The 11,769-nt window shown below is 40.2% G+C and overlaps 1 protein-coding gene across 1 annotated transcript; it reads right to left on the bottom strand.

Moving 5' to 3' along the window:
* Positions 1-5,796: 5,796 nt before the first annotated feature.
* LOC112088903 lies at positions 5,797-6,573 on the bottom strand. The gene is made up of 3 exons (XM_024159335.1): positions 6,186-6,573; positions 6,022-6,038; positions 5,797-5,919 (listed from the first exon to the last, which is right to left on the bottom strand). The coding sequence occupies exons 1-3, from the start codon at positions 6,571-6,573 to the stop codon at positions 5,797-5,799; spliced, it is 528 nt and encodes a 175-aa protein (XP_024015103.1).
* Between the last annotated feature and the right edge of the window lie 5,196 nt (positions 6,574-11,769).

The following is an 11,769-nucleotide window of genomic DNA, read 5'->3' as shown; positions in this document are numbered from 1 at the left end:
AACCCCTAAATGTCTGCAAGTGCACAGATGTGCGCTGTAGTACTTAGGGTATCGATCCACAAAGACTTAGTTATTTCAGTACGAATTCACGGCTGTGCTTAAATAATTTGGGTTTTGGTTTTGGGTTTTGGTTGTCCCTAAATCTAAACTAGAAAGCAAGTAAAAAGCAATTGAAAGAAAACGGAAGCAAGTAAAGCAAGTAAAAAGCGATTAAACAAAGCGATTGGAACCAGGTAATAAGCGAATGAAAAGCAAATAAAATCGAAGGTTGTAAGCAATGAAAAACAAACGTTGGGCATCAAGGGGAATTCGCAGGGGTTCTTGGACTAAGCTATGTCGATTTTAAACAAGTGATAAAGGGATTCAACTACGTATGTTCTAGAACTCGAGGCACAGAAGTATGAATAACCTACTTTCGCAGCACTAAACAACTATTTGTCGCAACCCTGATCAGTAGGTTTCCACTCTGATCCTGGAAGGGAGAAGATGCAATAGCAGAACAAGACTCATCAACATTCACAACTCAACTATAGGTAGGTTTCCACTCCCATAAAAGAATTGCTCGTTTCACCCTAGTTCAGACAATCAATGAAAGTTTCGCAACATATCATATCAGATCGGCTTCTAAGTGGCCAGCAAAGAATCACGCAGTATGATTAAAGGCAAACGAATAACATCTAGAAGATTAATAATCCTAAATCTATCGATTCATAAGCAAAGACACATGAAATTCCCTTTGAACAATCCCTTTAAACCCAACTGGGTAACTACTCAAACATATTGTAACAAAACATCATAAACGAAATTGAACTTCGGGATTTGGACTTCCAAAAGTCGGCCAAAAGCGTCAAAGCTCCAAGGTCATATCGACCAGATTTTGGTCGGTATTCCTTCTCGATATGAATGTAGACCGCTTGCACCAAATCCTTCATAACTCCTTGCTCACTGGTCCGAACCTTGATCTTCCAACTCCACGAACCAGATGACGTCCTTAGCTCCAAGTTTTGTGAAGGGCTCAACCCCGTTTGACGTCTTCAGAGCCCCTGTCTTGTCGGTTCTTTGAAGCGCACCGCGTAAGTTCTGATCGGCCCGCGAGACATGTGTTCCTTCCGGTGGCGATATCTCCCAGATCACGGCTCCAAATTTGTATGATTTTAAGTGTTCCGGAAACTAGACTCTTTCCTCTTGATTCTTGGTGAAGACACTGGAGGTTGAATCGCAATGCAAGTCCTTCGTCTCATGCGATCAAAGTAGGGGTCTTATTGGCACCAAACCATCTGTCCGAGTTGCTGTACACAGGTGAGGGTTCCTCCTTGATCCCAGCTCCAAGTTGCTCCCAAAAGTCTCCAAATGACCTGAGAATACTCCAAAAAACTAGGACACTCTAGGACCTAATGCAATTCCTAAACAAAGCTAGAACCAAAGACAAACTCTAATAAAACTAGCTAAATATATGCACGAGACTCGATATTTGGACAAAAATGCAATCCTAAACATGACAAAATATGAGTATATCAACTCCCCCACACTTGTCCTTTGCTTGTCCACTAGCAGATAAGAACAAATGAGAGAGAGAGGTTGAATGCATGGGAGTTCATATTTCTTTAAAGATAGATGATCATTAAAAGAATTCAAAGCTCATTGTCCAAGTTACTAATTCTAGACAGCAATGCAAACTCGTTTACTCATAAAAATTAGCCATACTTGTCACCAGATGAACCAAACTCAAGCACCAACTTTCACAAGCATTCCTAACCTCAACCTTTTGACATTCATTTAAGGTTTCAAGTGGATCATGTTCATGCAAATCAAGTGAATTCATTTGGCTTGGGACTGGGTTTTGAGATTAAAATGATCTCAATCAAGTGACTGGTATTCCATTCAAGGGGATCACTATAAAATTAGTAGACTTTAGTAAAATGCTAAGGGTAAAAGCAATGGATGCATACAAAGATAGAACTGCATCTACCCCACACTCAAAACGCTTTTCACACTCAACTTTAAACCATTAAAAGACTCTCTCTTAGTCTACTCACCCCAAATGGAATTTTGCCTTTGACACTCAGTCAGCTCACATCACTCTCTTCATTTCATCTCTTAGGGGAATGCTTTCTTTAACAACCACTTAGTGAGTTTCTTTTCTTCAAAACACAAGATCTTTCTTATTCCAGTCTCCTTTTGAATCTTTTCTTTTTCTTTTCATGAGACTCTTTTCATTTCAACACTTGAGCTTTATATTTCAGCACACACTCACTTTCTTTCATTTAAGCATTCATTCCCCTAACCAATCCGGTTCTTTCCACTTTCATCACTCAGATTTTTTTTTTCTTTTCAGCTCACACACTGAAAATCAATGCTCTCACTTTCACCTAAACCTAGACTAGCCCTTGATGCTGGGCTAGTATCTACATGCAGCACTATCTTTGTCGTTCTAAACCCAACACTTTTTACCAAGTCTACTAGAAACAAGGCCTCACAAATCATGCACATAAGAAGGGTGTTTAGGCTTCAAAGAAAGGTTTGGCTAAAGGCAGGGAACTGTCTCAAGATGAGAGATCAGCTATTTGAGCTAGCAAGAGTGATTAAAAGGGATAAGAAATCTCAAATATGTATGTGGTATCCATGAATTCACAATGATATGCACAAACATGATAATTAGATGTCAAATTCAAGAGTTTTCACTTAAGCAAGGTTGAGGTTATTCACAACTTGATTCAGCTAGCACAGAAGTATTGAGACACCAGTTCAAAGCATGGTTCACACTTGATCTCATACCAGTTTTGCAATACATCAAAGAACCAAACTCTTACAATGATGCTCTCTTCAAGAAAAAATCTATCATTACTCCCAGTTGCATATGACGCAAACCTATATGAAAATGCAAGCTAGACTCAATCCTAAAATGTGAATGCAACTACATGAGCAATTTTTTTTGTGAAGATTTTTCAAAATTTTCGATTTTTTTTTGTTTTTACATGCACTTAGATGAATGCAAAATGAGACTCAAAATGGAAAAGAAAATAAGAACAGAATAAACATGATTAGTGAACACAAAACCCCTCCCCCACACTTAGATAACACAGTCCCTTGTGTTATAAAAGCATGAATGAGAAGTGCAAAGCAAAATCACAAAATGCAAAGAGAAAATTAAGCTAAGCTAGATGCATATATACAAGGATGGAGTGTTACCTTCTCAAGGACTTAGAGATGGGGCTGGAGACCCCATGGAGTAGGAGGGATTGCTGGATTGGTCTGAGGGAGATCTCATGGCATCCCTCTTGGCTCTGACCTCGTCCTCCTCTGACTCTGGTGATTAATGATCCTCTGGTCCGCAGATCCTAAGCATCTCGCCATTGTGTAAGCTGTCACCAACTTCTCCTCTTTGGAACCTCTCAAGCTTGGCACTCAGCTTCTTAATCTTGGCTGCCATGCTCTTGACCGTGCTTCCTAACATCTTCACTGTCTCCGCCAGCTTCTTAGTGTTCCACCTTTGAATGTTTTTGGTGCGGTAATGAGCAGCAACAGTGGCTTCATTGGGTATCTGACCATCATAGGAGTCAAAAAAGTATCTATGACTCCCATACACTGGGTCTGGAAATAAGGGCTCCTCCTGAACCGGTTCTTGGTCTCCATCAGCATCATTAACAGGCGCTTTCAGCTTCCCCAACTTCCTTATTGTTTTAATGGGAGGGTTGATCTCTGGGTTGTAGTGCTGATCCTTGGTGACATGGAAACTGATGTTTCCTTGTTCAGAGAGTGAAGTGAGGGAAAGATTAGGCAGCAGCACTCTTACTTTCATCTTCGTATCAATACTGAGGTTATAGGCAAAGGAATTACCCACAGAACCTTCAAGGAATGTAGTCTTGGCCAAATGAAGTGCATCCATCAACTTGAAATCTATTTGTTCACCTCTCATCTGAACTCCATCCCTCAGTAAAATAGGAGTGACTAGGCCTCCAATGCGCATGGAGGGTGTCTTCATTTTTGTGTCATGAGCCCATTTCCTGATAGAAAGAAAGGTCTTGACTAGAAGGGCTGCCAATGTTGGTTTATGAGGATCTCCATTAAAGGGCATGCCGCTGCTGAACTTTGGCATCAAGGGCTTCAGACCTTCTCCAATGAGCATCAACTCCTCATCATACTCTGTTGAGTACTCTTTCTTTCCAAGGAATGTGTGAGCTATGATCTTGTGCACCATTCTGAGCACTGGGTTCCTGATGCAAGCCGCCTTTGTTACACCAGCTGAGTAATCGCCACTTCCTATTGCCCACCATAGCTGAACCAGGTCGGCTCCATAATAGATCAGCCTCTTTGCACACGTCCTTCCCTCAACAGTGAACCCAAAGCATTCACTTACTTCCTTAAAGGTCATCTCATACCGTTCCTGTCCAATTTTGAATGCAATGGTTCCAAAACCACCTTCAAGCTGAGCTGGTCCAATCTCTCTATAGAAATCAGCTTGTAGAGATGCAAGAAATTGGCAAGTCATCTCTGTGTAGGAAGGATGAGGTACTTCTATCAGGCTCCCAAGTCCAATGGAATGAAGCACTGCCTTTACATCTTCAAGAATACCAAGTTTCCTCAAAAGTTCAAGATGAGGGAAATATGTCCCTTCATGCGCCACAGCTTGGAGTTTTCTGCGATAATCTGAGTAAGTTGGAGGTTTTGGCTTGGCTTTCTTCACCACTTTCTTTTTCTTTTCTGGCACAACAGCTGGAGAACCCACATTGTCCTCTTCCTCACTAGACTCCACACTTGGGCTCCTCTCAACCCTTTTTTGTTTCCCTGAAGCTCTTGAGCTTGAAGCTGCAGCTTTTTCTTGTTTTTAGAACCAGCACCAACCGCTTGAGACTGTTCCCCTGAACCAGAAGCAACTGCTTTTCCATTGTCTCTCCTTGGTACTTTGGGCATCGAAACAGGGTTTCCTCTTGCCATGGTACCTGATATAACAATTTCTCAAGCAAACAATGAGTCTCTAGAGAAATAATCCCTTGAAATTTTCAAAACGATTTTTGCTTGCAATGAAATCAATGGGAATAAATCAGACAAAATCACATTAAGCAATCCCAAGCAGCACCAAGAGATTCTCACTTCAAAATAATTTTTTAAAATCAAAATTTCAGCTTAAGAACAATAAGCTCTAAAGGTGTCTAAAATAAGGATTCAAGAAACAATTGGGCACAAGTGAGTTCATTCCTAGCTACCCACAACCTAAAATCCAAGGTTCTAGCTCAGTTTCAAGCAATGCATTTTCAGTTCCACAAAAAATTTATTCAAGAAAAAACAAGAAGAACAGCGCTATAGTTTTTTTGAACTTAAGAAGCAATTTAAGCAAAATGTACATTGGAGCTGGGTTAGATGGTGCAAGAAATCAAAATGGGGCAAAGAAATCTCCAGGAAAATCGATCCACAAGAAACGAAATCAAGCTTTTTCAGAGAGAAACAATGTTTGTGTTTTCGCAAAAGTGAAGGAAAAAGATAGAGAAAACCGATTTTTGTGTGGCCGAGGGCTGCTTTTTGGGGTGTGGGAGACAGCTGGAGATGGCTGGAGTCTCTGACTTTGACCGAGCCACCCTTTCGACCGCTGGACAATAGGCTGCACCATGGTGATATCAACGTGAATCAGCTTGGTGTGGGAGGTCGGTGTACTTTTAATTTTCTTCCTTTTCTACACCGAGTTCTTGCACCAAGCAAAATCACCTTGGTGTGAGACAAGACTTGGCTCCTTTCTGCACTGCACCGACCTCCATTTGCTTGGTGTAACTGGTCGATATTTTCTCGTTTTTTCTAACTTGTTTACAACGAGCAAATGCACCAAGGGAAATCATCTTGGTGTGAGGCATTCTTGGCCATCTTTTGTTCCACACCGACCTCCACTTGCTCGGTGTAACTGGTCGATATTTTCTCGGTTTTTTGAACCTGTTACACCGAGCATATACACCAAGGGAAACCATGTCAATATGAATGTATTCCTAAGCCGATTTTTCATCTTTTCTCTTCTCCAACCCTTTAAAATTGTACTTGAGCCACTATAAAACCTGTACACACTTGAACCAAAGATCAAAACATCCTAAAAATAGCAAAAGAAAGCAAGAAAAGAAATTATATACAAGGATAAGCTTGGGGTGTCTCCCAAGAGCACTTTGTTTAAAGTCTCTAACTTTGACTTTGAAAACCTGTTTAACAGGCTGGTAGATCATCAAGAGGAACTGTAGAAGCTTCCTCTCTCTTCTCAGAAATAAAGTAATGCTTGACCCTTTGTCCATTTACAACAAAACCCTTTCCATCTTTTCCTTCCAAGACCAATGCTCCATAGCTTCTAACCTCTAAAACCCTGAACGGTCCTGACCATCTTGACCTTAATTTACCAGGAAAGAGCTTGAGCCTTGAGTTAAACAAAAGAACGAGGTCTCCCACCTTAAACTCCCTCTTGAGAATTTTCTGATCATGCAAGATCTTGGTCTTTTCCTTGTATATCCTTGCACTCTCAAAGGCATTGAGTCGGATTTCTTCAAGTTCATGCAACTGGAGTACCCTCTTCTCTTGAGCTGTCTTAATGTCAAAGTTCAACATTTTAACAGCCCAAAGAGCCTTGTAGTCAAGGTCTACTGGTAAGTGGCAGCTCTTCCCATACAACAGATTGAAAGGTGATGTTCCAATAGGAGTCTTGTAAGCAGTCCTATAAGCCCAGAGAGCATAATCCAGCTTCTTGCTCCAATCTTTCTTTGAGTTTCTCACTGTCCTTTCTAAGATGGCCTTGATCTGTCTGTTTAAAACCACTACTTGGCCACTGGTTTAATCATATATATGTTTATTCTAGTTCCATGCAGATCTCTGAAAACAGATGAAGATAAATCGCCCGAAAGCTAATTGGAAATGCCACCATACATCGATTAGAGTAAACCGGAGAAGTCTAAATCGCCACCTATGAGCTTTAAAACCCTAGCATGAATCGAATATCCCCTAAGATATCCCTGTCAACCCAGCATTCGTTTTAGGAAAGTATTAGTCTTGTTTTATTTTGCGTTTTCAGTGTCACACCAACCCCACAAAAACCCCCACTGGTCATTGAGTTCGATTACTAATCCAGTTTGACGTTTCTCCAGAAAAAGACAACTCTCCCTATGGATCGACACCCTAAGTACTACAACGCACGGCTGTGCACTTGCAGACACTAGGGTTTACAAATTTAAAACTATTTTGCGACAGGAACCCTAGCTCGCATCAAGTTTTTGGTGCCGTTTCTGGGGAGAGATTCACTCTTGCTTATGCCAAACTTCATAGGTTAGTAAATCCAACTCTTAGACACCTCTTTCTTTTAAATTTTTCGTTTTTTTTTGTCTTTGTTTCAGGTTTCTGGAACATGTATTCACCGATGGAGCAAGAGGATATGATTGGGCGAGGGTATCACAACCCGTGTGCTGCTCATTATCAACCCTCTTCGTGCAGTTTCCGAGAGAAATCAAAGTCTGAGTTACTAGACAAAGTTAGGTGTCTTGTTAGAACACTTGCTGATAACGTTGATGTAATTTTGTCTTACAAACTCAAGAAGGACGTCGGTCAAGGAGATTACAACCACTGTAACCCCTATAACCTGCGTGTTGCTCAAAACTCTCACACCTATGGTGAATCAAACTGCCGAGATGAAGTCTAATCGCCCCCTATGGTGAACCACCGACCATCTCACCTTTCTGCTCATCAAATTCTGGACCAGGATGATGAGACTCATTGATTAAGTATTCAGCTTAATCCATTAAGTCTACAGCTTAGCCGAGTTGATGCTATGACGAAGCAGATGCAAAAATCTCATGCTAACGCTATTGCTGCCATTGGTATGAAGCTTGATTCCACCTACATTGAACTCATCCAGAAGTTTTATGATCTTTCTGAGCGTGTGAAGTCTTAGAAGAGCAACATCTTAAGATTGCTGCAATTCTAGAAGAAAGAACTGAAGTTCTTGAAGAAGAGCAAGGAATAGAAGTTCATAATTCTCTTTGTGATTCAAATCTGATGTGATTCAAATACCAAAGCCTACTGCAGAGGGAACAGGTATTTCGAAAACTGATTCATTTATGATTTATATTCACATTGGATATCTTTCTTCTGTAGCTCTATTAAGTTTCATACCCAGTTTGCCTCTTCAAGTGGAAGATTGTCTTCTTCCTAATAATTTCCATGTTATGGAGATGAGAAAGGATGCAAAGAACTCTCTTTGCCTGACCATAAGCAGTGGAGAAGAACCAAATTTTGATCCTGGAAAAGCTACAAAGGTCCCTGAAAACTTCCTATAAGAAGGTCCACCCTTCACACTTCATCAAAACATCAACCAAAAGAATTTCAATGTGCAACAAGGTTTCTTTTGATGCACACTTGATCTTTGCTCATATGGGACGTGATCAAGAGTCAGATGGAGCCAAAGTGCAGCATAGATGGCCCTCAAGACTTTTTACTCAAGACTTGTCACAAAGAAAAAGCATTGAGGACTCATATCCTAGAGAAGTTCCAAGACGAGTCTTTGATCCTGGAGGAGACAATTCCTTTGTAGGTATGTTTTCTTTTAAATTTTTCTTTCTTTTTCCAATAATGTTTTCCTTTTCTTAATTTCAGGTTTTTTTAAAAAAAACCAAAAAAAAAACATAAACAAAAACATGTGCTTTACCGCGGCCCAGAGGACTTGACCCGGGGCCACGACCTCTTGACCCGTGGCCACGACCTTTTGACCCGGGGCCAACCCATCTTCCCACCCGCGGCCAGCCTAACTTTCACCTGGCGACACGTTTCAAAGATTGGTTGAGACGGAGGTATTACATTTAGATTCAGACTTTGGTGTCTTCATCAAGTTTGTAGAGGAGAAAGTAAATTTCCAAAACACTTGGAATCATAAGATTGGGAGCCGTGAGCCGAAAGTTATGACCGTTTGAAGATGGACTTGTCTCGCAGCTAGACCAAGCAGATGAGCATCAAAGAATCGGTGAGACGGGAGCCTTGCTCACACCGGACGCAGTCGAAACCTTCATCAAAGTTTAATCTGCGTGAGTTACCAGTCTCATCGAGTTGGAAAATTAGGTATTGGAACACTGAGCAAGAAGTTATGCAAGTTGTGGTGCAAGTGGTCTGTATAGGTATCTCTTCAAAGAGATTCACAAAGACCAATGGCATCTCTTCTTGTCATCATTCAGGTAAGTCCTTATAAACTTTTAAAAATAAATATTTCTTAGGAAAAACACCTTTTTAAAAGAAAAAGAGGATTTAAAAGATCAAAAAGATGTTTCTCTTCATCTTCCCCATTAAGCTTGGAGATTTTGAGAAAAGATCAGATTTTACACTTGACAAATTCCTTTCAAATTTTCGAACCTGTCTCATTCTTTTTAAAAAGAGATTCCAAATCTGTCATCACCTCACACTTTCATCAAAGGTATAGTACCAAATTTCTCACTTTTCCTCAAGAACTCATAATTATGGTTTTCTTAGAATGAGTAGAAATTCACCTTAGGATGATTAAAAATTATCTTTGACCTTAAGACTAGACTTTTAGGTAGTTTAATTGCATGATCAAACACTTAGACCATGGAGATTTGAAATTTTCGAAAATCTGAGATTTGAGACTTTGACAAAATCGAAATTTGAAGAAATGTTTCATTCAGCTTAGCAAGTCTTGTTTGGTCCTTGTTGATAGAAAACCAGATAAGATTACATATGAATGAGCATTAACATCATCTTGATTCAGAAATCTCATGTGTTGGACATTAATATATCGAACTTGACCAGGAACTCTCTGATTTTGCAATGTTTGATGCACTTACAGCTTGTTTGTATATGAATGTGTTTGTGATAACTATATAAACACCTTGCTCATAAAAATAGAAACACAAGCAGCTTCAGTTACTCTCTGTCTCGAGAATTTTGTTTTGCAGGTCATGGATCTCTCTCAGGTACGACTCATTCAAACCATGAGGAGTGCTCATGCGAAAAAGCCTCGTTTGCAGAAGACATATGACCTTTAAACGAGATATAGATGAGTGATGATGAACCCTTCCCCACCTTCCTTGCTTTGCTTGTATCATTGCAAGGAACCTAGTGAAAGTTAAGCATGAGATGCTTACATCTGATTGTCAGGACTATCACCAGGGCCAAGATGGACCCAATTGGATTTGCTTACAAGTTCTGCACCAGTTCCACCGACTACTGGGTCCTTCTACCATCGGATTCAATGACCCGTCTCCGAGATGGTTCAGACCCAGGATGGAAACCAGAGACTAGCGACTTCCTACCATCTTTGCCACTCTTCCCTCTGACCACGAAGCAATTTCTGGCTGCAAAAGCCAAGAGAGAGGTAGCTGCAACCAGCAGGAGACTTCAGCGTGCACCATCTTCATCCCGAGCCAGTTCTTCTCAGATTAGAGCATCCACTATGAATGATGCAGACTTTGCTGCTTTGAAAAAGAAGCTTGAACAGCAAGAGAATATCAACAGGCACATGAAGAAGTTACTGAAGAAGAACCACATGTACGATGATGATTCCTCTGCCACAGAGATAGACAGCAGCCATGAGACCAGGCGCCCATCCATCACCTCATCCTACCCACGGTTCTACATCATTTTCTTTTCTTTTCTTTAGATTATTTCGTTTTTATTTACCATCTTCTCACCAACTTTATCACACTGGAGACAGTGTGATTTAAGTCTGGGGGAGGATGTTCATCCGTTACTAACGAAAGTTTGTTTGTTTTGACTTTTTATTTCATAAAGGGTCTTTCATAAAAGGTTTTCAAAAGTTTTTCAAAAACAGGAACACTGATTTCAAAAACAGGAACACCAAAAACAAAACTATGATGAATAGGACCCATGTGCTTCTAGACTTTACATGCTAGTTTCTTTTGTGGTTTATACTAGATTAGGCGGTAGCTAGAGTACTTGCACTACGAACTCCCACCAGAGGATTTCTATTTATGGAGATGTTTTCTGACAGAATATACTAGCTCATTTCACTTGAACATAATCTTGACATCTAATTTTCTCATCATTGGAAGCAGGCATCATGATACACATCTAGGACATCTTCACCTTATTGTTACCACTCTTTGTTGTCCTAGATGGCCAGTTCATCTTTAGCTGGTACCACACCCTTTACCCAAACCTTTATGTTCAAACCTCATACATTCTCTCTTTAGTTTATATCGACAGATATGTGCAAAAACTCCAGAGAGAGAGGAACAACATCGTTTTCAGTCACTCAAGAGAAGGACTGAAGAAATTTGGGAAAGAAGAGTATCAGCAATCCTATCAAGCTTAATGGTGCCTCAAAAAGCTCATTCATAAAGGTAAATTTCGTGCTCCTAAGACTCTATGTCAAAAGGCGGTTCCCCTTTACAAAAAAAAAATAAAAATTGAAAAAAGAAAAAAAAAATGAAAGGAAAGGAAACCAAAAGCCTAAAAAGTATAGGATGGCCGAAATCATTGGAAGCAAAGGCTACAAGTATTCATCTGTGAGGATTGGTTTTAAAACCTGGACAAAAATCTAAGTCTGGAGGAGTCATGAGGAGAACCTGAAGAAAGGAGATCAAGAATCTTAAAGCAAGAAGAATGTGACTGGAAACTGTTGATATCAACAGCTCCATCCTCTCTTGATGTTTTGCATAATGTCTTGTCTCTCCATAAAAAGGTAACCCTAAACACTAAGAACCTCACCCCTAAAAGAGCCATTATGAATACGTAGCCTTGATTGCTTTACTAAAGTCTTTTGATGAGAACCACTTGAAAATTTGAATG

The sequence above is a fragment of the Eutrema salsugineum genome, unplaced genomic scaffold (genome assembly GCF_000478725.1).
Source record: "Eutrema salsugineum unplaced genomic scaffold, Eutsalg1_0 scaffold_8, whole genome shotgun sequence".
Taxonomy (NCBI): Eukaryota; Viridiplantae; Streptophyta; class Magnoliopsida; order Brassicales; family Brassicaceae; genus Eutrema; species Eutrema salsugineum.
The sequence above is the reverse complement of the archived record's forward strand: the minus strand, read 5'-3'. Positions and strand labels throughout refer to the sequence as shown.

Coding starts and splice junctions, on each gene's coding strand:
- LOC112088903 (XM_024159335.1), bottom strand. CDS start 6,573: ATGTTGAACTTTGACATTAAGACAGCTCAAGAGAAGAGGGTACTCCAG.